Source organism: Daphnia magna, linkage group LG3 (genome assembly GCF_020631705.1).
Source record: "Daphnia magna isolate NIES linkage group LG3, ASM2063170v1.1, whole genome shotgun sequence".
NCBI lineage: Eukaryota > Metazoa > Arthropoda > Branchiopoda > Diplostraca > Daphniidae > Daphnia > Daphnia magna.
The window spans coordinates 2,804,760-2,831,918 of record NC_059184.1 but is presented as its reverse complement, the minus strand read 5'-3'; the positions used below and the strand labels follow the sequence as shown (position 1 = coordinate 2,831,918).

Here is a 27,159-nt window from a genome sequence, read left to right as displayed (position 1 = left end):
TATCTGAGGTCTTCCTTTCTTCTCGTAGTACTGACAAAACTCTGAAAACTCTTTTAAGGATAAAAATAAGTTAATGGAAGAAAGAAGAAGAAGAAGAAGAAGAAGAAGTAAAAAAAGATAGATAGAGACCTGGCCGGAGAATGTGGGTCAGAGTCCTTCTTGCGGGCAGGTTTCCCTCCTCTTTGTTCGAAAAACCCACCTCTTCGTTCTTGTCTCCCGCCCTTAACCGAAACGCGCAACGCACACACAAAACCTCACGAACATTCCCGTCCCATCCCGGTGCGAGCATAAATACCTGCGGACCGAGTAGATTGCTGATCATACCTCAGTCAGCAGCAGCAAAAGCTAGTGCTGCACAAGATAAGCGAGAACAAAAAACAAAATTTGTTGATATTTGTGAAGACACTTCAAATTTCGCGATCAAAGGTATTTCATCATTTTTCTACATTTTTTCCACTGGTTTTATTTGTAATCCTTTGAATAGCTAACCGAAATGTTGTGTTTGTTCTATTTGTCATGTTTTCGTATTTACAAGTAAATTTGAATTCAAATTGGAATGCTAAAAGTTTAACGTGATTGAAGCCTTGTAGTATTTATCAGTTGGGGTATTTTGTCTAGTTGATTGGTCCTTCCTGTATGTGTAGGAAAGAAAATTTCTGATACGAATCTAAATTAGGGAGTTGGGGTTGTTTTGCGCAAAGTTCATTGACATCAAATGACATGACCGACGAAGCAGGTGGAAAAAACAGGGGAGAGGGAGAGGTCCTGTTTTACTTTGTGGGTCAAGAGTTAAAGGCTCTCTCTGTCTTTCATCTTCCTTTGCCCTTCTTATTCATCTCCCGAGGCAAAAGAGGAGGTGAGGCAGGTATACATACACCCGGATATTCATTCTGCGCCATCTTAGCCATTAAGGCTTTGCCGTACGGTTCATTGAACTCTCGACCTCGACCTCTAAAAACATACACCTTTCCTTAAGTCACCTTCTCATTTGGCATGGGCTTTGTGCAGGTAAAGGGGGAGGGATGAGTTCTCCGTCTACCGGCGGACGCTCTTCTATGTCGCTCACTTCAGCTCCGATCGCAACCCAATTCAAACCGTTTTTTCACTGCTGTCCCGATTTGATAGAATCACTTTTATTCTTATTTGCAGAATGTTGCTGCAGACATTGTTCATGGTCGTTTGCGGCTTGACCGCCGTCACTGCCCAACGAGTCTTGGCTCTCCCCGACCCCAAGTCTTGTGCCAAACGTGAGTTACTCATTTCCGTGTCCATTGCGATGTTCAAATTTTTAATAAACATGATTGAATTGCTAGGTGTTAAACATGCCCTATGGACGGACCCCCTTGGCAACACTCACAATTACTTCTTCAGCTGGTTGCATCCGGCCACCGCCTCTTTGGAAGTCGACTGGCTCGACGCCCGTAACGTCTGCCGTCGCCACTGCATGGACGCCGTCAGCCTCGAGACTCTCCAAGAGAACGAATTCATCAAGCAGCAGTTGGCTCGCTGTAAGTACTTTTTTTTATCGCGTTGGCTATACAATTTCATTTCATCCGAAAATATTCGTTCATTCACCAGATGGCGTCAAGTACATCTGGACTAGCGGCCGCAAATGCGATTTCGACGGATGCAACCGCGCTGATTTGCAGCCAACCATTGTCAACGGATGGTTCTGGTCCGGCTCCGAGGCTAAAGTCCCACCTACTGACCAACGTGCTTTGGGAGATTGGTCCAACACTGGTGGAGATGGTCGCCCACAACCCGACAACCGCGAAGATGATGTGAGGATCCGCCTTTATTCTTAAAACATGCTGCTAATCTCATCCCCTTTTGCCCACCTGTACAAAAATTAAAACGTCATCTTTTTTTTCTTTTCAAAATGCCTTTTCAGGAAGGTGAGCCTTGCTTGGCCATCTTGAACAACTTCTACAACGATGGCATCAAATGGCACGACGTTGCTTGCAGCCACGAGAAACCCTTCATCTGCGAGGACAGTGAGCAGTTGCTCAACTTTGTCCGCTCCCGCAACCCGGAAGTGCCCCTCTAAGGGAATGAACAACTTCTTGTTTGTTTGAATTTATTTCATTTTTTTTTTATAATAGCTCGTTTATTTTCGGATAAGCATTTAAATTACGAAAAAAAAACAACTCAATCATTAATGGCCGTAATGCTGCGCAACGGTTCACATGGCGATGTACATACAGCCAGACCCTTTTGCAATCAATGTTCACGCATACACAAACATGTAGGGGTCTTTGATGACCCCAACCGTATTGCTGCTCTTCCCCTATCTCTTTTGTCCTCTACAGCAGGTTTCCCCATTTGAAAAAACCCCAGTTATTATTACACACGCAAACACCACACTGACACCACACATGAAATGAAAAAAGCATTCGCGTAACATTCTCTTATGTCTCTTTTCGGCCACGCAATACATCCTTTTGTTATCTTATACAGCATCAAACCACCGATTTCTTGGTACGAAAAAAGAAGAAAAAAACATAACTAATAGGGAAAAAGAAGTTTATTAGATTTGTTTTTTCTGTGTTTACGTAGTCGCTTTAGGGCAGTAGAGACGGGACAGACAAGGTAGTCATTCTTCTATGAAAATATGTCAAAGACATACTCAATCGAGAATCTTTGCGCTGGTAGCATTCATTAAAGTCTAGCCGAACGCCAAGACCTTGCAGATTGGGGTCGGAATGTGACGACAGCATGAACAGAAACGTCTGAACAAAGTTCTGTTGGAAGCCATAAAAGAATATAGAGCGAAATTCGGTGGTACTACTTTTGGTTAAATTCTTTTACCTGGTACGAGGCGCTGATGGCACACAGTTTTGCTTTGATACTGGGGAGGAAGGTCTCGATAGTCGATTTGGATTTCCCCTAGATCAGAATCAGAAAAAGGAGAAAAATCAACTTGAATTCGTGACCCGTGGATTTTATTTACCTGGCGTTTTTCCACTTCGAGAATGGCGGACGAAAATAGTCTTTCTTGGATTTGGCTGAACTGCAACATGGCTTCATGGATGCCTCTCAAATGATCTCGTATATCCTGAAGCATATAAAAAAATACATTGATGGAAGATTATGTGAAATTCATTCGCAAATTATTATTCACTTCTCACCTTTGATTCTTCGTCGAGAAGCGCACGACTGGTTACAGTTTGTAGGAAGTGTTCGTGCGCGGTCAAGAGTTGATCCATGGTTTTTGAACTGCGTAGAGCGATGCTCAACTGCTCCCAGGCACAGGCCACTACCTCAAAGGACAGATAGTGTGACATCTCCTGGGCAAAATGAATCATTTCAGACAGCAACAGCTGGGCTTGATGCAATACTCCTTGGACCTCTGCGATAAAACCATTTTCCTCTTTTGAATTTCTTTACTTCTTCAAATGTTAGCAAGGCACGAACCCAATAAGCCTCTCAGCTGTCGTCCCTCCGTCAGCTGTTGATGGCGCAGCTTGGACATGATCCACTCCATACGCTTGGACCGCCAAAGAGCGTAAAAGAGCGTTTCGTAGCGTGTTTTGACTTCGGGTGTCAGAATGGTGCCGAGTGGCCCATCTACTTTGTAGTCGAGGCTAAAGACATCCCATCCGCTGTCACCTTGCGACGGTTCGCTGATGCGGACATCGAGTCTTTTCAGCACGTCAGCATCGTCATATTGGCTATTGGTGCAGCGAATGCACTTGTCAAGAATGGAGGCCAACAAACGGCTCATTCGGGTGGTAGCAGGCTTGTCTAGTTCAGGCCTGGAAGAATTACGAATAGTTAAAGCCTGCGTCAAGAGCTGTTTCAACAACAATTCCTTACTCCACCAGCTTCATTAAATGATTGACGAAATCTCCTTGGCCAAGTAACAAGTACTGACGTAACGCACATAAATGAAGCTTGATATGATAGCGGTCCAGCAAGACTTGTAACAAATATTGAGACGCAGTGCTGTAAGCTTCTTCTATCGATTCCCAATCTAGGGACAGCAGCGATTCTAGATTCAAGGAAAATTTCATCTAGATGTTTAAAAGATAGAAAACCAATGTTCATCGCTTCATACCACTACGTTCCTCAGCTGTACGGCGAATCTGGTTCATACCAGGTATAGGGCTTTTATCCAGACATATCTCGCGAAGAAAGCATATGCTTTTTCCTGTGGTGGCTACTTGATGGCCCTGCTCTTGGGTGAAGAAATTTGGTACCATGGCAGAACGTTCATAGTACTTGTCATTCCATAAACTGCCTGGATCTACAGCAAGGTTTACGCCGATAAAGAACTCGCCGTAAGGATCACGCAATTCACCCTCAAAGGTCCAAAGCATCAGCATCTCATACAATGGCCGACATACTTGGACAAGAATTTTCAATACAACAGTTTTCAAGGTGGCGTTGCCTTGTAAAACAAAAGAGTGAATGACTGAAGCCAGAGCTCCGCCTCGTTGACCATGGCAAGCTTCCACTAGAGCGGCCAGAAGTTTCATCCGGGCTTTCGGTTCTTTCGTCCATACTAACAGTCTCTGGAATGTTAAACCTTGCGTCTCTACTCCAACGGTATCACCTGACCTGATAGTGTGCACCTCCATCTGGGACTGAAGAACTGCTAGCAGTCTGTAGTACTCGCCTAAGCAAGATAACGAAAGTTATGCATTGTGCTAATGCTAAAAAAGAAAAACTGTTGGCTTAAGGACTTTCTTACTCAGCTCCTCTTGTAAAGCAGCGCCAAAAGCTCTTGCCGCTAAGCCACAAGTTGATTCTGTTTTGGGGGATTCACAATATTTTTGCACTTTGTGGAAAAGCCAGCCTAGCTCAACCAGACTGAGGACCATCTGCCTCAGAGCTTTTGGTAATTTTACCTTTGGGAAAAGTAAAGAATTTTTTAAATGATCCACAAAGTAAGTTATGCAGCTGTTTGATTACAGTTGATTTAAGTTGAAGATTCTCATGTGTTGCATCCCACTGGAAGACTTGGCCTTGTATCCCCTGGAAGGCATACAATATTTCTCGAAGTAAAATGTGATTGGAGACATCTGAATGACCTGTAGGATGAAGAGAAATGACTGCTAGAATACTGTTGTTTAACAATTAGCAAAAGATATACCATAAAGTGTTGACTGTGCAGCAGTTTTCTTTTGTGATGTTGCTGAAGCCAAAGGGCAATAGGGAACTTCAGTGTTCTTGGGAGTTTTGACAATTGTTGTAGTCTAAAAAAAAAAAAATGTTAATGCATAAGAAAATTTTTAAGTATTTTTTAAGCATCTTGCATCAGAAGTAAATGTCACCAATGATGGCAATGTGAATGAATGGCGAATCACGGGTTCTGTAGCTGCTGAAGCAGGAGTTTGAGCCAAATAGTACATTAGTTCTAAAACAGCTTTCCTGTTTTTGAGGATTGACTAAAGAGTAAAATGTATGGGTTGAGCATCATTAGTTTTACACACTAAAAATTATGAAGAATTTCACTCACACTTGAGGTCAATCTGGTGTACAGTTCATCAAACTTTCTAGCATCCTGATAACGTTCCTTGCTACCAAGCAACTTCTTTATGTTCTGAACAATTGAAAACTCTGTTTCATGGTTATGCAAAGAGAGTTGCTGAGATGACAATAACTGTAGGGCAAGCTTGTATTTTGCTTCATATTCTTTACCTGTTGAAATATAAAATGTGATTGTTGGTTTTCATACCATTTGGTCAAACAACAAACAATTTAAACAAGTATTTAAAAGAAAACGTCATCAAAATACTAGTTTCTGAAGATTTTCCATTGCTTAAGGATCTGCAAAGTTTCTCGACGAGCGCTGGAATTGTATTTTCATCCATTCTTAAGTCTTGTCAAAACTAATGTATTTATTTTTAATTTTTTATACACGAAATACATAAGCAAAAACGCGGGTAACGAACATTAGCAGACTTTCAAAAAAAAAACTAAAATGATCTACTGCTTTCGCCCATTATGGTGATAGTAGCAAATACTGCCGTTAGACGGCGTAGTTCTTTGTTTACGAAACATCTTTCAAGGACAACGACAAAATAGAGAGTATTTAGGACTCCAGAAACTACGTTACAGAAAAAAATTTATCTAGCTTCCTAGATTGTAGATCTTCATTAGAGACCATTTGTACATATATAGTGTGAAAAATGACAGAGTTGAAACGTTTACCCGTGTTTGTTTTCCCGAGCTCGCTAAATTTCTTTGCTGAAGAGTCGTCTTCACACAAACAAATGGTCACTGTTTACAATCCGTATGATTTTGTGGTGAGCTTCAAAGGTGTGGTAAAAACAAAATGTTTTTATTGTTTCCTGGCATATGGAGATAACATTGTACAATTTTTTAATTTTCATAGTGCTATGCAATGCACCACACAAGTACCGGATTGTTGATCCTGAAGGATCCATTAAACCTCATTGTTGTGTAGATATAGTTATACGTCATATTTCTATATTGCCAACCTGCTACCATGTTACAGACAAGTTCAGGATTCAAATGAATGATCACATTAGCAGGCAATTGTTAGGGAAAAAGGATCTATCAGTTACTTTATTACCAGGAAAATCCTCAGGAATCTCAGAATCTACTGCTACTAGTCAGGATACATACAAGCAATTCTCCACAGAGCTGACTGCAACCTCTTCTGGTGATTCAAGTGCACCAATCATGCAAATCCAGGCTTCCTCTGAAAACCTTGCAAAACTAGGTTTTCCTTTGCTTTTACTTTTCTTCAGCCGTCACTAAAACATTGCATTTCTATAGGTTATCAAACTGCTGGGCCAAACTATATTGCTATTGTGGTAGCAATTATTTGTATTATAGCTCTAATGTTGCCTTCTGATGAATCTGAAAGCAGCCCTTCATCATCTCTGTGGTCCTTGTTCCATTTGTCTTCTCAGCAGAAATTGGTATTTGCCTATTCTCTTGGTATGTACTATAAGAGATCTATGATAATTCATTAAGTAACTAATTTTTCTATTCTGACTGTGATTAAGGTCTGGTTACAATGGTCATATTTCGAGTATAAGCCTTTCTCCTATAGGAAATTACGGGAAATGCAAAGAGTGGGCAACTTTGTATTCGCCTACAAAATGCGAGAATATCGTTGAGATTTCTTAATGTCGGATTTATAAAAAAAAAGAACATTTAGATAATTTATAAAGTAATCTGAACACGGCTGTTCTCTTGATTGACACATGCAAATGAACACGAAACTTGCATTTGTTAAAATGGAATGTCATGTCCGCGATTGCAGACAAAACTCCAACCACCCTGTAATATTCACAACGAATTGCAAGAAAAAACAATCATTATTTTACACAAACCAAGAGGGTTATTTGTATTTTTGGTTTGTGACAATCTTACCCCAATTACAAACTCCCATCCAGTGCCGACAGGACAAGATGCAGTTATTCCTCTTCGGATACAAATGGAACCTTTCTCTTTTACTTTGGTTTCATTCACTTTTGTATCCAGTACAGCCCAAACCTAAACAGTTAGTTTGATTTAGGTTTTGGCAAAACTTATGGAGTTCAAAACCTACTTGGTCATGTCTCCCTACAGACACATGTAAGACATGCTCATCGACCAGCTCCCACGAAGTTCCTTCTGGCAATATGGGCACGATATCCTTGCGTCGATACAAGCGATCCTGGGAGTCCACTGCCCATACTTGGGTATCGCCTGCTGAGATTTGGCGAAGAGTGGCACTGCCTTCGGGTCGATCCATCAAAAGCCAAGCTACCCCTAAATTTTGAGATTTAAAGTGAACAGATTTCTTGAAAAGGAATGAATTTCTAACCAACCGTCAGGATTGGTGTTGGTTACTCTGTGTCGCAAAGCTGGCGCTCCCAATGAAGTAATTGCCCACACTCGTCCCTCTACTCCAATCGACAAAGATTGGAAAGCATGCTCGCCTAACACTGCTTCCCATGAATCACCTTGCGGTTTTATCACAGTCACTCCTACCCGACGCAGGATGGAACCATTGGTTGCAATAGCCCACAATAAAAGCGGTTCTTCTGGACTTCCGCTGTGATCAACCTAAGCGAAACGAACGATGGTCATGACTAGTCCCTTGAAGTTAAAAATTTTAAGGACACACCTGCATCGAAACGTCTAATAACTTCGTTAGACCAAACTGAAACCATGGTCCAGTACTTGTGTACCGACATTTGCGCTGCCAGCGCTTACGTCTGACGTAATCAAAGGAACCTTTGTGTGCATGGTAACGAGACGGATAGTCTGTCGCATATTGCCATCCTTCCCTGTCAGCTCCACCAGGAGGTTGGTAATCAACCAACCATTCAGAAACCTGAAAACGAAAAGGTAAGTTGAAATTTCATGACATTCTTCTATTTAAAAAAAAAATTAATACCCATTTCCAACTTCGATTTGGAAGCGACATATTTTCTTTACTGTAAGTATGAAACCCGGTTATGTCGCTCCAGGGCGGCCTATCAGTGGGCAAGCCACGAGCTGAAAATCCAGCCTGTAAGTATACAACAACAGGAGTTAACTCAAATTTTCTCTGGCAGTAGGTATGTAAACAAGTGTGTCGAACCACAGGGTTCCAACGTTGGTTCTCATAAAGATTAACAAGCCCCTCGTCACTGACAGGATGGATTCCATGAGAATTCCCATCAAAAACTCCTTTGAAAAACCCGCCCCCGTGGTAGCCTGTGTGAATCCAGCTAGAGCAAAGTGAGAGATTCAGGACGAGAGTTAGCAAGGAAAAGCTAAAGCAGAAGACGATTGAGGAGGGGAAAAAAAAACTTGCCAAGTTCCATCCTGACCCAAGGCCCAGACTACGCCGCTGGATGACGCTTCCACGTGGCGAAAATGTCCGCCAAGTTGCGTCCACAATGCATGTGAAGGGATAGAGGTTTTGGGAATTGAATAGGTAACTGAGAAGAGGTTAACGTCGCCTTTAACGACCAGATGAGATACGCTGAAAGGAGAAAGTCTATATGCAAACGTAAAGACGACTTCATTGATTTTGACCTGCAAGAAGAAAAAAGAAATTCACTTATTTCCCTTTTCGTTTAAAGAAAAGTCATTGCCTCAATTTACTAGGTATTGTTGTTTCTGGCAGTGAATGGATATGGTAAATCTGTTCCCGGGTTGCAGGTCGAAGACCCCCGATTTCTCTTCTATGTCCCATAGATTATTGGAGTACGAGTTGCGCACGACTTCGACAGATCCAGGACAGGAATCGAATCGCGGATTAATGTGTAAGGCAACATCACGCTTGGCTGTGAATACCTCATGGGTTTGAATAGTTGGACCGCACTGGAGGTTAACAGAAAAACGATTTGCATTGGCGGGCACGGCACCACTTATAATAATTCCACAACCACGGTAAAAACCGTCTGGAGTATCGCGGATAAATAATGATGATTGGTTGCCCGCATTTGAAGTCATTTCAATTTGGTAAGGAATATCTTTTGCTTCTGGTTCCACCTATACATAAATGAAGTACTTTGAAAAAAGAGATAACTCGAAAAGTGGCTAAATCGAACCTTTGATTCGTGAACAAAGGGATCGCCCATGTCTGTTAAAGCCCAGACCGATTGAGCGAAAATTCCAATACATTGGCGCGAAGCGCGGGTCACCTTCGTCAAGTGAGCTGCCCAATCTTCAACTTCTTCTTCACTAGTAAAGGAAAGCTTTATTGGTGAATTCTGTAGATGGTGGACAACTAGTCCGAGATCTCCGGTACGTCGTACGGCAGTGATTTCAACAGCCAATAGCCGCAAATCTTCTACATCCAGTAAGGGTTCTTGACTGCAGCAGCGTAACCCAAGGTTGACCCAACGATTATGTAACAAAACTCGGCCGTTCTTGATCCAATCAGTAATTTCAGCTGCCGTGGAATATTCAGCAAATTTGTCCTGCCACTCACTATGGCGTTCACGCAGCTTCTGTAAAATCTCGGCTCTCCAAGGTTCTGTCCAATAAGAATCAGTGCCGTCTTCCAGACGGTGTATGCAACCTTTTCCATCAAAAGCCAGCCAGACGAAAGTCATGTCATCCGTTTTGAGCATCTTCCAAGATCGTCCTCCGGACTCTTCCGTTTTTATGCCTGTCCGTAAGTAAATTTTTTGGTCTTGTATTGAAAGACCGCATACTTGGCTGCCAGATCCCGTAAAAACCAAGTTCATCTGGCCAACCATGGCCGTCCAGCTTGATCCAAGTATGGACGAGTCCAGCCCCTTTCTCAACCAAACTTCATTTTCACGGCTAACTGCCCAAGTCGAATTGAGTCCCACTGATATATGACTGAAAGATAGTCCCTTAAAGGGAGGCGGTACCTCGTACCAAGTGATTCCTGTTTCACAATTCCAGGTCACTCCGTTACGAGTTAATAACTGGCCAGTCCTGGAAAATAAGCAAGAAATAGAAATACTGTACATTGTCATTGTTAATATTTCTTTTTCTTTTTACCAAGCCAAAATCCAGACGACTCCTTGAGGACCTACACTGACTTGGCACGGTTCACATCCTTGTGGTGTTTCGATCTGCTTCCAGTTGGTACCATCGGGACACGTTAACAAATTTACCCCTTCTCTGTTAAGGATAATTTTTCTCACACAGTTGAAATAACTTATTGGGTAATTTTAATACCTGTAGAGTAGAAGACCATTAATTGTTACTGCCCATACAGCCACGAAACCGGACACAGCACCTGGTATTTCGGCACCGCCCGTTGCAATATCGATGAATGGTTCCATCATATCGTTGAGTACCACTGGGGGTAGGGAAACCCAAGTTCGAAGACCATTATATCGCCGATTTCGTACCCATTTCCTCCTCCTCACACAGGAGTTCCAAGCTTTTGTATTGGAATAAGCTCGGGGGAAATCAACTGCATACATCCAACCCTATTGAACAAAAAAACATTGAAAGCACTATTGTGTTTATCATCATATTGCTTAGAACTACTATTATAATGAAGAATACCTCAGCATCAAGGTGTTGCCCTTCATGCAGCAACTCAAGGTGCCATTGTTCATCCCATACCCATGCTTGGCTAGGCAACTTAACTCTTTTGAGGTCTCTGTCAGTTAAGCCATCTTGGCTTGAATAAAATGGTCTGTCAGTGGGTAAGAGTTTATTAGAAAAACCGTCAATAGGATTCCATCTTTGATTTTCGTAGGACTCTTCTCTAATACGGATTGGCAACTCCGACTCCAATCGCATATGCACTTGATGATCGCCACAAATAGCCCACAAAGAAGTTGAGCAGCAACTAATGCGTTTAACGCGTAACTCTTTGTTACATTCGTCCGCCAACTCGGACCACGAACCATTCAATAGTTGTATGATTTTTCCTTCTGTTGTGACCACATATATACTTCCACTATTTTCTTTGACAATAGACATCACCATCGTCAGTGTATTCCACTAAAAATATTCACCGACTACCAGGTCCAACATAAATTTTTGACAGCTAGCTCAGGCTAGCTCTTCAGGAGCGTCTGCTTCCAGTTTACTTTCGACCAGCCAAAAAGGCGTTCGGGAGTATCGATGCGCAAAAGCCGAGCTTAAGAAAATCGAGAAAATTTAGAACGACGGGTTTTAAAAAATTAATGGGAGGTGAGTCCGTTATTTGGATAGCTTAAAGCAGCATATTTGAAATTTTTATTTATTTGTGTTGAAACAATCGCTTGCCCTATCTCAGCACCTGGGCTAAAAATACCACCATACTACTAGAGAACTAGACCCTAACGGAGGACGACGTCAGGGCAAAGCTATGTGTATTTTGTCGGTATAAAATAAGAAACCAGGCGTATCACTAGCATAGAGCAGTACAAATTCAAATTCTTGAACGAGTTGAAAATTTTCGTGGAAGCTCTGTTTTGCACAGCTTTTGTGTTGTCTTCTTTTTCTTGGCAATTTAAAACACTAGTGGCGTAATAAAAAAAATTGGCGATGTCGCTTCGTGCACTATGGTAACCATAACAACTCGTGTTTCAAAGAAGACCGAAGCCCAGGCTGTTTTTGAAGGAAAATTCCAAATGCAAGGAAGACAAACGCTTATTTGATGCCTCTCGCAGGATGTCTGTGCCATAGAGTATAGTAGAGTAAGACACACGACACCATCGATCGCTGCAATGACGGAGAACTTTGAACAGTTGACCAAGGTGTGACCACGACGGGGACAATTAAAGATTTGACGACTATTTTCCGCTTGGGAGTTTGTTGGTTTGCATGACTGTAGCAATTCACTCGATCGTTTGTTGGCATGCGTTACATCTCTTTGTCCAATCAACCTGCTGTGGGGTGTTTATCAGACAAGCCCAGTACACGGTCACCATGGTGACAACCTATTGATCAAGCAAAAGTAGACCTTCTTGTGCCTCCTAGCCTGCTGGGCACTGTTTGGCAGTTAGTTTTACTGATCTGCTGGTACCACCAATTTGCTTTTCTTGTCAACAGAGATTGCAGGAGACTGTTTGCACTAGTCGTCAGGATTCCTCACTTCTAGTCAGAGAAAATGAAGGAGATGAGCTGCAAGCTGTACCTGCTGTGACAAAGATTTGCAACATCCTCAGTTTTCATCTAGCTATTCCTATAGATAGGAAGAAAAAAAGCCATTCAGAGGAGTGTGTCTTCTCTCCCATTGAGGACTGTATTGGAAGGTAATCGAACATTTACCAATTTTTTCTTTTTACTCATGAAGTTTTCTGACTTTTATTTTTCATACATACTTCTAGAAATACTATCAACCTTGGCAATTTGTCATTACCCTGTCCCTTGCCATCTTCAAGTGAAGCTGATAACCTGTCATCCTCCATTCGAGCTTCAGCCATGTCTACCTCCGGCGATCAACCCGAAAGCGGAGCAGAAGATGAGAGCCAGGATGAGGGCCAGGAGACATCACTACGTCAAGATGTAAGATAAAAAAAAAAAATTTAATTAACCAAGTCTGTTCAGTTTCATTTGGCTTATAAAGAAAAGTGTTGGAAAAAGTTCCCTAGATGGCCTGAATCATAACGTTTTTTATTGTTTTGATTACCTTAGGCCTATGTCAAGCAGTATCTAGCCGAGCATGAGAATCAGGTCGTTTTATGGGAGCAAATGACTTCTTTTCGACGGGAATACATGGATATGCGGGCCCAAGTCGAAAGCATCTTAACTCGATTGCATATGGATTTCTCCAACATGACACGCGACGCTTCGTGTAATTTTGTTTTACTGCTCTCGCAAATGGGATGCCCTTCGTGTTCCACTGGGGTGAGTTATCAACTTTTAATTACATTTCGGACTTTCTACCGCTCATCCGTTCACGCATATCGAAAAAGCGCGTTAAGAGTATTTAATGATCATTTTGCATGTGTTATTTTTGGGTTCTTTTACTTTAAACTTGTTTTAATTATATTTTTTGCTTCATCGTCGTTTATATTGCAGGTTGGACTTGAGGCGTGTTCCGAACGACAAAAAAATCTTGAAAATGAACTTGAGAGAGCACGCAGTGAAAGCTCTTCCCTGTCAAACAGAGTAGAATCAGCATTGGAAATTAAAAACCAAGTTGAAGACAAACTGAGTGACCGAGAGAATGTAATACAATCGTTGACGGAGACAATCGATCAGCTGGTCAGTCTTTAGTTTAAAATCGTTAGTTTAAAAAGTGGACAATTTACCATTATCTTCATCCCCCTTCATAATCTGAGTTGTTTAATCGATTCGCTTTACCATAGCAAAGCCATTGCCATCAACTAGAAGAAAATTCAAGCGAGGGGCCCCAGTGGGAGGAGCTGATTGTCAAGCTAGAGGGTGCTCTTCGATCGATTGGTCGTGTGGTCGTTGACGATTCCGATCTGTATAGTCCCGACTACGAAGCACAACTAGATGGTGAAGAAGCTATCTCGACGTAAATGGTTTACTTATTCCCGTGTATATAAATGTTCAGCCTCTGATCGCCGTTTGTTTTTCTAGTAATTGGACAAACCTGCCTCTTTTGGCAGAGAGTACTTTAACTGCCGTGCGTGCTGCGCTATCGCGACGTCGAAGTGAAGTCCAGCAGCTACAAGTATGTCTTCCTAAAGAAAAAAGAACGATTAAACGAAGCGCTTTGTTTGACTTTCTCGTCATCTATGTCAAATTAGAGTGCGGTTAACGAGTTTCAGCAAAAGATGGTGCAGACGGACCAAGGTAGAGGCGACATCGAAAATCGTGAAAAAGCTTATCAGAAAGAGTTAAAAGACTTGCGAGCCCAACTATCAGAGCTGACCCACGAAAAACAATTACAAAGCGAGAGCGCCCTAAAAGTCGAACGTCTAAAGAAAGATATTGAATTGGAACTAGAAGAAAAGGATAAAGTCTTACGCAAGTTAAGAGATGAAGCAAGTATTTCTTCGTATACCAATTGAACTGTGAGTTAATCTAATCTATAATTGGATAGCTTCACCGAGAAAAAACAAGTCGCCAACTTATGGAAGAGACGCTTGAAGATTTGAAGGCAGAAGAAGCTCATCAGAAAAGCACCCATACGGAGCTGCTGACCGAAATTCAGCAGCTATCGTGCGACAACCAAATGTGGTATGATTTCTTTTGAAAGTCGCTAAAGGTTAGATTTAATTCCGGGTACATTCTAATAGTCGTACCAATATTACAACGTTTGAAGAACGCTTCAACCGCCTCCGGAAGGAGATGGATCAAATGCGTGAAGAACGGACACGGTTGACTTTAGCTCTTGACTTTTCAAAAGATGAAAGAAACCAACTTGTCAAACAATTGAAAGAATTGGAAGAGAAAGCGGGTATGGCAAAAAATGGTTGTTCAGTTATTTCAATTACGTAAAACCTAATTCCTCTAACTAAATACAGGAAGCTTGAAAGATCAATCAAGAAGTATTCAGATGGAAAAAATGTCAGTGGAAGACTCACTTTGCCGTTTGCAGGTTCTCAAATCTCTCGACGAAGCCCAGATACAAAAGTTGAATGGGGATATTGAACAAGTATTGTATGCACATTTTAGAATTTTCGAATGTAAAGTAACGAAGATTTATCGACGGAACAGATTAGGAAAGAGAGCTCCGATTTTTTAAGAGAACGGGAAGAATTAAATGAAGAAGTGTCAGCCTTGAAGCATGAATTGGTCAAAGCCGAAGAGTTACGGACGCGGCTCGAATCATTCAACAGCTCTTTGGAACATTCACTGAACGTTGCAAACATCGATAACGTGGAAACGAAAGAGCAAATAGATTCTCTGATACAGGCCTGTTCCCTGTTTCCATTTAATGGTCGAAGGGAAAAGTTAAACTAACAAAATCATGCATTTGTTTTTTTTTTAGATAAATGAGCAGCTGACAGAAAAACAAACGTCTATGGAACAACGCTATGCCGAAATTGAAACTGGAAATAATCATTTAATGGAAGAAATTGGAAAGCTGACTCGAGAATTTACTTTATCGAAGGAACGGGAACAATCGTGGAAAGAGGAAGTCGATCGACTTCGTTTAAAAATTAGCAGCCTGGAAGAAGAAACCCGTTCTGTCCATCAGCAGCTACTAGGAGCTCAGAATGTCAACCACTTGACTCAAGTATCGCTGATAGCGACCCAAACTAATTACGAAGAGCTTCAAATCGAACTCGAGCGCGTCACGAAAGAAATGCAGGTAAGTGTTTCATTTTAACACTTGGGTGGTCGATTTTTTTTTAGTATCACTATTCTTACTAGGCCATCGGGGCTGAGAAAGAAAGTTTATTATTGGAGTTGCAACAATTAAACGAATCGACCAACCTTGCCGTGACCCAACTCCAGGAAGAGAATAAAAATCTTTCTCGAGACATTAATGACTTGGACAAACAACTGCATGATGTTGCAAACGAAAAGACTGTTTTAATGCATGGTGTGGAGAAAGAAAGGGTAAAAGGGTTGATAGAATATTTTCTTGAACATAAGGGCTTATGATGTTTGTTTCTATTTTTCAAAACAATTTTTCAGCAAGAGAAAAAAGCTACTCTACAAAACAAGCTTGCGGAAGTGCAGCAAGAACACAAGCGTCACATCGAATTAATACAATCCCAGCATAGCAAGACAGTTCATGATATGCAGAAGGACATGGCTCTGCAGCTAGCAAAACTTCAAGAGCAACTGAACAAGCGTGAGAGTGAAAAGCAGCAACAACTAACCCAAGGTAAATAAGAGGCGTTTCATACTATCATTTAATATCCACAAATGATTACACATTTGGCTGTAGCTCAGGGTGAAAGAAAAAGCCTCCAGGAAAAGCTTAGCGCTTGCGTAGCGGAGTTAGAGACAGAACGAAAAGAACTGGCACGTGTACGCCGTGAAGAGGCCGAACTTCAGGCCCAGCATAACCAGTCTATGGAGAACTTCCGTGCGGAAATTGCACGCCTGCATGGAGAGCTCCGCTTGGCAGGGTTAGTGGTCCAAAAAGGCTCGCAAGAAGTTCTTCCAGTCTAAACTGTGAATTATTTTATCTTGAATGGTTACTCAGGGAAAGCCGTACAAAAGAGATGCAGACGGCAGAGCAAATTCTGGCTGTGACAAACGATAATTTGAAGCGATCGGAGGAAGATTTTGGCACTGCAAAGACAGAACTTACCGCCACAAATCGACAGCTGAAGGAAGCGCAGAGGCAACTGGAAACACTTCAGATTCAACTTAGTAAAAGTATGAGTTTCTTACCTACGGTTCTACCCATATTCACTTATGTTCTTACTGATTTCACAAATGTATAATGGCAGTGGAATCGCAAAGAGACGATGCGCGCAAAGAAGGCATTCACAGAGGAAGTATATTGGATGAGTTGCAGAACGAGCGTTCCGAATTGCGCAACTCGATAGTGGGTTTTCAAACATCGATCAAGCGGCTTGAGTCTGAACGGGAAGATATTGTCAAGTGCTTAGAGGAAGCACGCAAAAGGATTGCAGGTAACGGCGCATACTTTTGTTGCCCAGCGTGGCCTTAATTTTTTCCCTTTTTATATCGATTGGTTTTCAGTACTTGAAGAAAACCGTGGTGTTCTTGAACGCGAAATCCATCACTTGCGTACGTTAGTCAAAGATGCGGACCAGCAAGTAGCCCGGTTTACTGAAGACTTGAATGTTAACCAGCAAAAACTAGAACGCTCACAGGATGCGCAAAATCGCTGGAAAGAGCGAAGTGAAGCTCTGGTTGAACAACTGCAGGCAGAACAGAATCGAACTATTCTAGCTGAGCAGGCTGTTACCAAGTATATGAATAAAGCCCAGGCTATAAAGATGCACTTTCAACAGGTAAATAGCAATTGTTGATGAATTAATTTTGTGCAGTATCCTGATATGCTTTCTAAACGATTTTTAACGCTTTTAAAAATGGATTAGATGGAGCAACAGTATACTCAGAAACTTCAACAATCAGGTACGCAGCATTCGTTACACCAGCAAAGATTAGACGAGATGGATGTTACGGTTCAGAAGACAATTGGCCGGTCAAAGCGCCTTGAAGAAGAACGACATAACTTTCATAGCCGCCTTATTGAAGCCGACAAGGAAGTTGGCATTCTTAAGGTTTGTCTTTATTTCCGGCTTAAGCATCGAATGTTTTCTCAGCCGTATGAAATCTTGTAGACTCGCCTACGCGAAGCAGATTCACAAGCTCAAAATTTGACTGATCAAATGCATCGATTGGAACTTGAAAAAAGAGAGCTAAATAGCCGTTTTGGAGTTCTATATTCAACGTTGAAGCGTTTCATCCGAACTCTTGAAGACACCCACCAAGGCAATATCAGCAATAAATCTCAGGATGCAATCGGAACCGGTGTAAGATTTCTGCAGCCACTGTCTACGACAATGGGTATGTGGACTTTCATAGGACGTATTTGTAACTTGCGCTTAATAACAATATCACATGTTTTCCCTATCAATCTTTTCCCAGAATCAGACATTTCAATAATGAGGGAGACAAGCAGCGCCGATCCGGACGCCATTCAGGTCGTACTTCAAGATTTGATGCGTCACATATTGCAGTTGCAGGCTCGGCGAGCGGTCGAAACGACTCCCAGTCGTGACGAGCCTACCAGGTTAGAGGTATCATCTCGTGAGCGTCAACGTCAACTGCTGTCACGCCATCTTCGCGACACAGAAGGCAACGCAGCCGGTTTACGTGAACAGTTACATGCGTCACTGAATACTGTGGCATCACACACGTCTTTGGGTCCACAAACGCTTCATCGCGAATCCACCCGATTAGACGGGCTGGTTTCAGGTGTTCGTCGTTTTGACAGCTCACCCATCAGGCCCGATGGACAAGCCCATTGATCTCTCGTTCACATTCTCCTTTGTCAGGGCCCATATAGTCAGATTAAAACAAAACAAAAAGAGATTATCCCGACAGAAATAATCTCTTTGAACTGGTTTTCTTTAGTCGTTTAAGTTAATTATCACTCATGTAGCCTCTACTTAATTATCTGTCCGTGAGCCATAAATGCCCGTTTGTCCAAACTTGCCATAACCGTTTTTGAGAGAGATTTTTTAGAAATTTGCAACATCGCGTGTTAACTTCACCTATTTTTACGGATCGCATCAACTTTTGTGATATAATTTCAAACGCGGACGTTTTTCTTTTTTTTTGTGGGGGGTCCTAGTTGGGGGGTTCAAGTTAGTTTGTCTTGAAATATCAAATCGTATTCAACTAGCTGTGGGGTGAGGGAAGTGAGGGGCTACGCCCAGCAGCCCAAACACATCCCGTAAAGAAATTAGCCAACACCACGTACGTATCACGCCTGAAATAACTCCACGTGATCCATTTCTTTCTCTCTATTTGATCGACGAAAATTGTTTGAAACGCACCAAATGTTTTGTGGTTTTATTTCTGATTCGTATGAACATTTTTCTTTGTAAAGGGCTTAGGTGAGATTACTCAAATAGTAGGGTACTGTCGTGTTTGTCCGTGTTTTGTAGTAGCACTGTATGGTAATTAGGCCATTAATAATTGGTAATTGGCCAAAAGAGCAATACATGCAAACAAATGTGTGCTCGAATATCCGAATGCGAACATCACCTTGAACTTCATCTTGACCGAAGCGTAAGTTATCTTGACGCTCTCGTGAACACTTGCAGTTTCTAATCATTTTTCGCATTTCAGCTTCACAATGTTTCAAAATACACCAGCGGTAAGGGAAAAGTTCTATTACATTAAAATGGAATATGTTTTTACCCTTATGAACTTTCTAACAGGCACAGAACTTTTGACCGCAAAAGGACAGAACGACGAATACTATTAAATACATGTGGTGACGAAATAGAAACCACATGTCTTTAAAATTCGTCCGCCTCGTTGCCCGCGTTGCAGGTTGCACCGTATGACGTGTTCACGGAACTCGATATTTTATTTCAATTGAGGGAGTTAGACGAATTCGTCAACTTGTCGTGCCAGTTTAATGCTCAAGTCCTTGTTACAGTAAAGTATGAAGGCATTTGGCTTTCGGAGTAAAAATTGTGGCATTTTCGATGGTTTTAAATCCGTATTTCCACTGTTCAAATGGCGAAGTTCTCTCTACAAATTGTGCTATAAAGAACTTATTTTTCTACTCATTCCATACCTGATCCTGACCGTCGTATACCGATATGCTCTCAACGAAGATGGGAAGAGGTAACTTGTGCTGTGTGTAACGATAATGATAATCGTTATTTTTAGATACCACTAGATATCTTTTTTAACATAGACTGTTTGAAGAGCTGGTCCGTTATTTTGATCGATATTTGGAAATGATTTCTCTTCCATTTATCTTGGGATTCTATGTTGCCACTGTTGCGGCTAGGTATTTCTGTTGACGTTGGAAAATGTTTAGAAGCGGTTTATTGGTAATGTAATTATAATTTTATTATTACGAACAGGTGGTGGCAGCAATATATGGCGTTGCCTTGGCCTGATCGGTATCACAGCTTACACTTATGTTATACTGCAAATCAATCTTATTACTGACTGGTTTTACTTTTAAAGATTGATTTTGACCGTTGCTGCCTATATTCAGGGTACTGATTCGGAATCCCGAAAGTTAAAGAAAACTTTAGTTCGCCATTGCAATCTAATGGGTGTGTTGCTGATACGGTACTAGTATTCCAGAGCATGCTTCTACCTTCTTATTGTACATGTTCTTTTCGTTGCTAGTTCACTGGCGACTAGCGTCAGTAACCGTAAGAAAACCCTGGAGGACGCAGTCAAATCAGGTGTGTGTTCTTTTTGTGAATGATACGTCTGAGTAAAACGCTTAAGCTTTTTGTGACAATATAGGTTTTATGACGAAAACGGAAATGAGGTGTTACGAATCGATTGAATCGGATGTGAATTTGTATTGGTTACCTGGCCTGTGGTTCGCTCAGAATTTGCAAGAAGCATTTATGAAAGGCCATATCAAGGATACGTACGCCGTTAAACTGATTATGGAGGTAACGCGGATTTTGTTGTTGCATCTTTTCCACCAGACGTTTGAAAAAAATAATGTACCCGGTATACGTGTCTGTTTACAGGAATTGTTAGATTTTCGCGGAAAATGTGGTACTTTATGGACTTATTCTTGGATCAGTATTCCACTTATTTACACGCAGGTACATTTCGCAAAAAATATATTCATAAAGAAGTGATCATCAATTAACTGTCCATGAAATAGGTTGTGACTTTGGCTGTGTATTCTTTTTTCTTTGCTTGCATTATGGGTCATCAGCGTATTGTCGACCAGACGTCTCCCGAGGATGGTCTCACGGCAGACCTCTACTATGGGCTTTCTCTAGTACTAAAGTTTTTTTTTTATATGGGATTACTTAAGGTACCGTTTGTCCTGCTACGGTGTTGATCAAACCTAGAAACATTTTTTATCTTTCTTTAAACTTAAATTTTTTTTTATTGCAGCTGGCTGAACAAATGATATGTCCCTATGGCAATGGTGATGAACATTTCGATGTAGACTTCCTGTTAAACCGTCACGCCGAGGTACGTGTTCGTAAAAAGCCGAAGTACTGCCGAAATTTTTCTTATTAAAGAAGAATAATGTGTGTAGGTCATACAATTAGGTACCGATACGTTATCGGAACAATGTCCTTTAGCCTCCCAAGAGCTCCTTAGTCAGGGAGAAAACAGTCTCGAGGAAAAAGATCCGGATAATGATGAGGAGCAGAAAATGAAATCCACCGACTATCCATACGATTCAGCTGCGTTGAGGCACTAACATTTATTCGTTCATACTATGCTAGTTGCGGACTTAATAATATAAATTCATCAAACAGGAAGTTCAGCGCCTTAAACAACCTACGTCGTCCTACGAGAGTGTCACTCCAGAACGGTAACGCTGCGGTTCCATCTTTCGCCAACAGTGACGCAACTTTACAGAGTGTTCAACATGAACCAGATAACCCATCACATTCCCATAGCGAAATCTCTACAACGTCCAGGATGCCTATGCAAAACGCTGCCAGGCAGGGATTTGCAAGATACTTGAAAAACTCAACTGGTATTTGTAAAATATCTTCGAGACGAACACATGTAGAAACCAGTGACAATCAACAATCATCCGTACATTTATAGCGGCTGCCTTGTATCCTTGATGCTTAAATCGTAAAGTTTCTAGTCTTTTTCCTTCTCTGCTCCCTTTTTACAATAAAAAAAAAATGCGTTTATACTGTCTATAAAAACCTATAGATTTTCTATAACTCTTTTGTTAGTTTATGGTTTCGTAGTTTTACCTCTTCAAATTTATAATCCGAATGATGAACTAAAAAGGCTATGCTGAATAATAAATTTTTAAAAATTTCTTTTAATAACTGTTTAACGGATCATTGATAACGATTAGATTGTTATTAGAATTTGATGTTGGCAAACAACCAGAGTCATAGACCCCTGGTTCTTCCACTAATGGCTATTTTCCCTCTCAGAAAAGGGGTACCATCTTGCGGGGATTACTATACAAAATAACGGGGGTTTTGGGTCGGGGCGAAAGAGTGATTTTCCGCCCGGTGGGAGCGCCTATTGCGGGAGTGTTGTTTCACTCGACGCAGAAAATCATTTGTCGACAGATGGCAGTCTATGACTCTGCTGGACTGGAAAGTGGAAAGTGGAAACAACAAGCAGAGTCTGCAACAACCAAACCAGAGTAATAGAATACAGAGTATATTATAAGTATATTATTCAGGTAAACAGGTCAATAAGGACCATTTTCTAGGAAAATTATAGGTTGAAGTTGATGCCGATCTATATGGATTCATACAGCAGTTATTTATGTAAACAGAATCAAATATACTTGTTTTCCGTGTATCCATTGGAAATACAATCCGTTGTGACAAAAAAACCGATTGGAGGGTTATTTTATTCATCCCCTTCATGTTTGGGTACATGGGACCAAAAATTCAGAGAAAAAATTTTTTTTTGAGGCAATTCACCTTTTCCTGTAGTTCCAAACCCTCATTCATCCTTCATCATTCATCCAAACCACACACACTCATCATCACTCCCCTTTTGTCTACAGAACAGACAATGGATTCCTCGGATGAGGACAAGGCCAGCCTAATTCAGGATGGAAAAACTTTTTACCAAGAGTGAGACTCGTTCGGTTCCCAAATATGGGTAGACCGTGCGAGCCTAAATTGCTATAAAATGGGCGCACGGGGGGCTCCTCGTGGGTCCCTCATGTGCCACAGTTATAGTGTACTTCGAACAGATAACTGCCGCCATGTGCGCGGACGTTGCCAGGCTACCCCTTGGACGGGCGTCCACAACCACCGGAACCCAGAACCTCAGGAGATACAGTACCTTAAGGTGCAATATCATGCCCGCGTTTTATCGCTAGGACCGGGTCGATGGTAGGGCTCACGGCTAAATTTGCTGAATTAGTAGAAAAATATCATCTGCGGTGGCCCGCCAATGTCCTATATGATAGTATGAAGGACTTGGCGGCCACCTGTGCCAGAACAGGGCGTATCTGGCCTCGTGCTCCAATATGGCATGAGGATCCCGAGTGGCTTGTTTACAGAAGACGGATGCGGGCCGCTAGGCGTCGTGCTGGAGCTGCTAGGGCTGATGGCGAAGGTGTGCAAGCACTTGAGCCAGCCGGTGAAGGTGTTCAGACACCCGAGCCAATCGGCGAAGGAGTCCAGGCACCCGAGCCAATCGGAGAAGAAGTCCGTTATTTTATTCATCCCCTTCATGTTTGGGTACATGGGACCAAAAATTCTGAGAAAAAATTTTTTTTTGGGGCTATTCACCTTTTCCTGTAGTTCCAAACCCTCATTCATCCTTCATCATTCATCCAAACCACACACACTCATCATCACTCTCCCTTTTGTCTACAGAACAGACAATGGATTCCTCGGATGAGGACAAGGCCAGCCTCATTCAGGATGGAAAAACTTTTTACCAAGAGTGAGACTCGTTCGGTTCCCAAATATGGGTAGACCGTGCGAGTCTAAATTGCTATAAAATGGGCGCACGGGGGGCTCCTCGTGAGTCCCTCATGTGCCACAGTTATAGTGTACTTCGAACAGATAACTGCCGCCATGTGCGCGGACGTTGCCAAACTACCCCTTGGACGGGCGTCCACAACCACCGGAACCCCGAACCTCAGGAGATACGGTACCTTAAGGTACAATATCATGCCCGCGTTTTTCTCGCTAGGACTGGGTCGATGGTAGGGCTCACGGCTAAATTAGTAGAAAAATATCATCTGCGGTGGCCCGCCAATGTCCTATATGATAGTATGAAGGACTTGGCGGCCACCTGTGCCAGAACAGGGCGTATCTGGCCTCGTGCTCCAATATGGCATGAGGATCCCGAGTGTCTTGTTTACAGAAGACGGATGCGGGCCGCTAGTCGTCGTGCTGGAGCTGCTAGGGCTGATGGCGAAGGTGTGCAAGCACTTGAGCCAGCCGGTGAAGGTGTTCAGACACCCGAGCCAATCGGCGAAGGAGTCCAGGCACCCGAGCCAATCGGAGAAGAAGTCCAGGCACCCGAGCCAGCTGGCGAAGGTGCTCAGACACCCGAGCCAATCGGCGAAGGAGTCCGGGCACCCGAGCAAGCCGGTGAAGGCGTCCATGCACCCGAACCAGCCGGTGAAGGTAACCAGATACCCGAGCCAGCCGGCGAGGATGCCCTTTCCCCCGAACAAGCCGGAGAAGTTGCCCAGTAAAATATTTTGTTTGTTGTTGTTGAGTTCAATAAAATATATGATTTTTATTCAAAATCAAACGCGGATGTCGAAAATCAAGTTTTTAAAACCGGAACTGTAAAAGAGTTATTCAAATTCAACGTGGCTCAGAAAAACAGCTAAGCATGCTTTGTCAAATGCAGTCGCTTAGTTAGCGATGCCAGCAGTATAGCTTGATAATATGACCCGATTCACGAGTACTGGCTGCTTATGTAGTGACCTCTAATCGCCAAACGTAAAAAAATGATTTTTTACTGTGTTCAACTATGAATATATCATCATCGTCGATTCAGAGAATGCATAGTAAGGGAAAACCATTATTTTTTCAAACTTGGTTATAACAGAACAGGAGTAATCCAAGCACCTGATGGTCCTAAAATGTGAAAGTGATCTTATAGTCCCGAATTTATTTTATCGCGTGGCGTAGTCAATTTCGGTATTTCACGCCATGATAAACCCAAACCAATTGCTAGTTTCTGGCCTTTTGGTGTATTCAACATACAGTTATAAAACGTATATGGACTCCAAACTTTACGCGTACAAGCTACAGACGTTCACTTCACTTGTTTACGACGTTTGTAAGGACTTGTATTTGTTGGTTTTAATTATTACTGTAGAACATGGTTTGAAAATATATGAAGTCTATTGATTGATGGGTTTAAATTAATTGAACGTAATTACAATTGTTATGGAGTTGAGCAAGTAAAGTGGAGGTTTGCGACTTACCGATGGGACTCATTACAAATAAGGCAGACTGCGGTAACCGAATAGTTCAAGGTAAATATAAAGCAAAGAAACAAATAGCACAAGTTGAGCCACCAGGTTCAACAAAGACTCAAGAAAACAACGGCAAATCCATCCAAGTCGTTCAAAGCCGGCCCACCACAGGAAGTGCCTAAGCCAGGCCAAAGCCAGTGCCAAAGCCAGTGCTAAGCCAGTGCCTAAGCCAGTGCCAAGCCAGTGCTAAGCCAGTGCCTAAGCCAGTCCTAAGCCAGTGCCGAAGCCAGTGCCGAAGCCAGTACCGAAGAGTGCCGAAGCCAGTGCGAAAGGCCGAAAGTCGAAGCCAGTGCCGAAGCCAGTGCGAAGCCAGTGCCGAAGCCAGCGACTTCAATCCCACACTGCCACAACAAAATCATCTCTTTCCACCACTGTCGGACATGAAACTCAATAACTCAAGACAGCCGCAGCAGCAAAGAAGGCCGTCCTATCAAGCAACGAAAGCAGAAACAGCCAGTCTAAAAAACCCGTCATTAAAAAGGGCTGTCCCCAAATTTCAGCAGCCGGTGTAGAGGGTTGCAGACGAACGGCGTGAAACTGAGGACGGCGACAGTGAGCCGGAGGTAGAGGGAGTTGCAGACGTACCTGGCGATGAAATGAGGACGGCGACAGTGAGCCTGTGGTAGCCGCTAAACCTCCTAGAAAGGTCACAAAACTACCGATAAGGTATTGGAATCAGGTCTGGAAAATGTCTGAGATTTTACTGCTGTCTCTGCTACCCATAAAATCTTGCTAAACAGACAAAACCAGAGCGTTAATACGAAGCAGAATAAGAATCGTTCGAAGAAACCTGTTGTTCTAAATGAAAATTGGATTTGAATAAAATCATTAACACTGACATGTTTGTCTCTTAATTCGTTCTCACCTTGTAATCCTTGCGTTGCAATAAGCCACTTGTTTCTCTCTCTCGATGGCTATTATAGTCGTCATCTGCGGTTGTAATACCCGAAGATGAGCGTTTGGATAATAGAATACATAGAGTATTCTATTACCAGAGTAATAGAATACTGGTGTTGCCACGCTTATGGCGGGCCCTCCCATTGCCTTTTTGGCCTGAAAGTCTTTCTATCCCATAACGAAAGCGCCACAGCGGCTGTGTTGTGAACTTGTGATGTATTACGTTTTCGCTATGTTTTCGCTCATTTTCGTCGTCTGTACTTCAGAAAGTAAACAAAAAGTGGCTTAATTCATTAGTGTGAAAAAATGTATGTATAAACATATGGGTTGTTATAACAATAACAACCCTTAAAACTCAATTCATAGGTGGCAGTTACGGTTATGGGACACTACAAAATATTTAAATAATTAAATTTAAAAAAACCATTAAGCAACATGCTTTTTTAAATAAATCCCAAACAGCGAATACAAGTATTATAGTTGTGTTAACATGATGATTTATATTTGTTTAAATGAATTACGTCAAATACTTGCAAAAAAAATGCAACCACTCGCAGACAGGGAATATAAACAAAGTGTTTCAATTGCCCTGCAATAGGGTCATCGTTACATTTAATTATTTAAAATTTTCAAGAATGCAGGGAAAAATTAAATGACATTAAATTGTAGAAAAATGAATGGCAAATCATCTGAAACTAATTTTATTACTAAAGCGTAGCGTTTTAAGGGTTAAAACAAAAAAATTGAAAACGCAAATTTAACAGACGGAGAACAAAAAACAGTTTTTTCGAGATATCTTAAAAAGTTTTGAATACAAAAACTCGTAAATTTTTCTAAACTTGTAAACCCCTTCATTCCATTAACCCTAATTTTTTCAAGAAAATTCCTCTTATACGGCGAGAGAAACAATTTTTGTTTCAATTGCCCTGTGTCTCAATTGCCCCCACTCTCCTCTACTCTGCTATTACAGTAGCGGTCCACGAAGTGGGACAAGTCGTACGAGGGGAGAAGCTTCCCACTTGGCCGGTTTGTCCCACTTCGTGGCGCCCCTTAAGAACAATACAAGAAGGGTCTTGCAACTGCTAGAGAGATGTGACCTTGTTGCCCTCAGCACTGTTCCCGTTGCCCAATATTTGTTGCTGAACCCGATACATGAAGTTTATCATTAAGAAAGTGTGTACGTACCCACTTTCTGTTTCTCTTATTCATCACAGCAAAATATTACGTATATTACATCAATAGAAGTACATTACAAATAAAAAAACATTTTCCAGGTTTAATCGTAATAACATAGAACACATGAAGTAGACTGGAAATCACAAAATTTTGATTGAATTTCACAAGGAATTTTTAAA

The 27,159-nt window shown here is 41.9% G+C and overlaps 6 protein-coding genes across 13 annotated transcripts; 4 read left to right on the top strand and 2 right to left on the bottom strand.

The window, feature by feature from the left end:
* The first annotated feature begins 266 nt into the window (after window positions 1-266).
* Window positions 267-2,452, top strand: LOC116919002. The gene is made up of 5 exons (XM_032924839.2): window positions 267-426; window positions 1,150-1,247; window positions 1,314-1,508; window positions 1,579-1,781; window positions 1,892-2,452. The coding sequence occupies exons 2-5, from the start codon at window positions 1,151-1,153 to the stop codon at window positions 2,045-2,047; spliced, it is 651 nt and encodes a 216-aa protein (XP_032780730.1). The 5' UTR covers window positions 267-426; window position 1,150; the 3' UTR covers window positions 2,048-2,452.
* Window positions 2,098-5,946, bottom strand: LOC116918996 (gamma-tubulin complex component 3). Of its 2 annotated transcripts, none has more exons than XM_032924828.2 (13): window positions 5,741-5,946; window positions 5,462-5,643; window positions 5,277-5,390; window positions 5,096-5,198; window positions 4,915-5,033; window positions 4,694-4,850; window positions 4,058-4,618; window positions 3,817-3,991; window positions 3,415-3,755; window positions 3,129-3,349; window positions 2,951-3,055; window positions 2,809-2,886; window positions 2,098-2,741 (listed from the first exon to the last, which is right to left on the bottom strand). In XM_032924828.2, the coding sequence occupies exons 1-13, from the start codon at window positions 5,814-5,816 to the stop codon at window positions 2,562-2,564; spliced, it is 2,412 nt and encodes an 803-aa protein (XP_032780719.2). In that variant the 5' UTR covers window positions 5,817-5,946; the 3' UTR covers window positions 2,098-2,561. The 2 variants fall into 2 exon arrangements, with proteins under 2 accessions (XP_032780719.2, XP_032780718.2); XM_032924827.2 differs by having other exon boundaries at window positions 5,259-5,390; window positions 5,741-5,945.
* Window positions 5,947-5,993: 47 nt separating this feature from the next.
* Window positions 5,994-7,309, top strand: LOC116919001 (motile sperm domain-containing protein 1). The gene is made up of 4 exons (XM_032924838.2): window positions 5,994-6,264; window positions 6,341-6,691; window positions 6,748-6,912; window positions 6,981-7,309. The coding sequence occupies exons 1-4, from the start codon at window positions 6,135-6,137 to the stop codon at window positions 7,010-7,012; spliced, it is 678 nt and encodes a 225-aa protein (XP_032780729.1). The 5' UTR covers window positions 5,994-6,134; the 3' UTR covers window positions 7,013-7,309.
* LOC116918994 (tectonin beta-propeller repeat-containing protein) lies at window positions 7,048-11,376 on the bottom strand. 3 transcript variants are annotated; one of them, XM_032924823.2, is made up of 13 exons: window positions 10,948-11,376; window positions 10,612-10,868; window positions 10,432-10,554; window positions 9,507-10,365; window positions 9,058-9,447; window positions 8,765-8,988; window positions 8,549-8,678; window positions 8,363-8,476; window positions 8,090-8,299; window positions 7,791-8,028; window positions 7,529-7,731; window positions 7,351-7,473; window positions 7,048-7,257 (listed from the first exon to the last, which is right to left on the bottom strand). In XM_032924823.2, the coding sequence occupies exons 1-13, from the start codon at window positions 11,374-11,376 to the stop codon at window positions 7,210-7,212; spliced, it is 3,348 nt and encodes a 1,115-aa protein (XP_032780714.2). In that variant the 3' UTR covers window positions 7,048-7,209. The 3 variants fall into 3 exon arrangements, 2 of the variants coding, with proteins under 2 accessions (XP_032780714.2, XP_032780713.2); XM_032924822.2 differs by having other exon boundaries at window positions 8,363-8,678; XR_006644379.1 differs by having other exon boundaries at window positions 7,144-7,257; window positions 7,351-7,448; window positions 8,363-8,678.
* Window positions 11,377-11,446: 70 nt separating this feature from the next.
* Window positions 11,447-18,979, top strand: LOC116918993 (paramyosin). Of its 3 annotated transcripts, none has more exons than XM_032924821.2 (22): window positions 11,447-11,583; window positions 12,427-12,629; window positions 12,705-12,882; window positions 13,012-13,224; window positions 13,399-13,584; window positions 13,689-13,861; window positions 13,927-14,020; window positions 14,097-14,333; window positions 14,393-14,529; window positions 14,589-14,749; window positions 14,817-14,947; window positions 15,010-15,207; window positions 15,284-15,607; window positions 15,670-15,858; window positions 15,937-16,129; window positions 16,193-16,376; window positions 16,454-16,629; window positions 16,704-16,889; window positions 16,960-17,234; window positions 17,322-17,507; window positions 17,568-17,793; window positions 17,875-18,979. In XM_032924821.2, the coding sequence occupies exons 3-22, from the start codon at window positions 12,799-12,801 to the stop codon at window positions 18,255-18,257; spliced, it is 3,936 nt and encodes a 1,311-aa protein (XP_032780712.2). In that variant the 5' UTR covers window positions 11,447-11,583; window positions 12,427-12,629; window positions 12,705-12,798; the 3' UTR covers window positions 18,258-18,979. The 3 variants fall into 3 exon arrangements, with proteins under 3 accessions (XP_032780712.2, XP_032780710.2, XP_032780711.2); XM_032924819.2 differs by lacking the exon at window positions 11,447-11,583 and adding an exon at window positions 11,856-12,131; XM_032924820.2 differs by lacking the exon at window positions 11,447-11,583 and adding an exon at window positions 11,856-12,331.
* Window positions 18,980-19,290: 311 nt separating this feature from the next.
* Window positions 19,291-21,752, top strand: LOC116918998 (bestrophin-2). 3 transcript variants are annotated; one of them, XR_004391757.2, is made up of 11 exons: window positions 19,291-19,590; window positions 19,664-19,759; window positions 19,836-19,874; window positions 19,942-20,049; window positions 20,110-20,168; window positions 20,233-20,387; window positions 20,469-20,546; window positions 20,609-20,764; window positions 20,848-20,928; window positions 21,009-21,156; window positions 21,222-21,355. XR_004391757.2 is itself a non-coding variant. In XM_032924833.2 (11 exons), exons 1-11 carry the CDS (start codon window positions 19,406-19,408, stop codon window positions 21,517-21,519), a joined length of 1,380 nt encoding a protein of 459 aa, XP_032780724.1. In that variant the 5' UTR covers window positions 19,291-19,405; the 3' UTR covers window positions 21,520-21,752. The 3 variants fall into 3 exon arrangements, 2 of the variants coding, with proteins under 2 accessions (XP_032780724.1, XP_032780723.1); XM_032924833.2 differs by having other exon boundaries at window positions 20,609-20,728; window positions 20,996-21,156; window positions 21,222-21,752; XM_032924832.2 differs by having other exon boundaries at window positions 20,996-21,156; window positions 21,222-21,752.
* Window positions 21,753-27,159: the final 5,407 nt, after the last annotated feature.